Raw genomic sequence first — 982 nt, 5'->3', positions numbered from 1 at the left:
CACAAATCTTGAAAGAAATACAATACCTTTTGCCGACCTTTTCTCAACGGGAAGCAAAACATCACTCACCATATCCAACGCCATAACCGCCATAGCCTCCGAGGCCACCATAACCACCACCATAAAGACCGCCATAGCCACCATACCCGCTGAAACCGCCATGGCCGCCGAATACGCCAAGACCTCCTATGCCGCCATGACCACCATACCCGCCACCTTTAGGGGAAGCAAAATAACGCGTTGTGTTTTGTGCTGCGACATCTTTTTAAAAATATGTGTGAATATATGAGGGCAGATAATTGATGTGTGCGTGTGTGTGGACAGATAAAGATAGACAGATTGGTGGCTATATATAGATGTATGAATAGCAATGCACCATTGCCTGAAGAAGGGGATGGTGTATTGAAGAGCGAAAAGGCCTTCGGTTCACTCACCGTAACCCCTCCTTACAACGACCGTGTGGCCACCATAACCACCTGTTGGAAGTGAAAAATAGATCAGAAGAATAACCAATGACTCCATTCTTTTTTGTTTTTTCATTCAAATAAATCTGAAGATAGCGAGCACGAGTTGCATACCACCGTAATGGCCAGCGCTCCCGTGACAGGCACAGAGCAACTGCAGGGCGAGCACAGCGACGACCATCTTAAGCGACCACTACAAAATGCAGAAGGAATATATTTGCTTTACGAGAAGTGCTCATTTACAAATCATCAACATTGCAGGAAACAAAAGTAAATTTGGTTCACATGCTTTGAACAGCTCATATCACTCCACGTTCTCCATAACAAATGAACATATTATCACGATTCAGACCATGGTTGTAGAATTCACAAATGTTGCAGAGGCTTCAGGAGTCCCAGAATTTGCAGAGTTTCCAGAAAAAGTTGCTGGGAGGAAACAGGACAAAGCACTGGCGACGGGGTGTGTGTCCTGGATCCTTTATAAGAAGAAAAGACACGCCGGCTTCCCCCCGTGTCCT

The 982-nt window shown here is 45.6% G+C and overlaps 1 protein-coding gene across 1 annotated transcript in view; it reads right to left on the bottom strand.

Moving 5' to 3' along the window:
• LOC119591214 (neuropeptide-like protein 31) overlaps positions 1 to 645 on the bottom strand; it is a 2,626-nt gene extending 1,981 nt beyond the window's left edge. Inside the window, exons 1-3 of the mRNA XM_037939926.1 lie at positions 579 to 645; positions 435 to 476; positions 70 to 216 (exon numbers count right to left, since the gene is read on the bottom strand). Of these exons, the coding sequence (XP_037795854.1) occupies positions 70 to 216; positions 435 to 476; positions 579 to 645 (256 nt within the window). The remainder of the gene's footprint in view (positions 1 to 69; positions 217 to 434; positions 477 to 578) is intronic.
• Between the last annotated feature and the right edge of the window lie 337 nt (positions 646 to 982).

The sequence above is a fragment of the Penaeus monodon genome, chromosome 28 (assembly GCF_015228065.2).
Source record: "Penaeus monodon isolate SGIC_2016 chromosome 28, NSTDA_Pmon_1, whole genome shotgun sequence".
In the NCBI taxonomy this organism is placed as follows: domain Eukaryota; kingdom Metazoa; phylum Arthropoda; class Malacostraca; order Decapoda; family Penaeidae; genus Penaeus; species Penaeus monodon.
The sequence above is the reverse complement of the archived record's forward strand: the minus strand, read 5'-3'. Positions and strand labels throughout refer to the sequence as shown.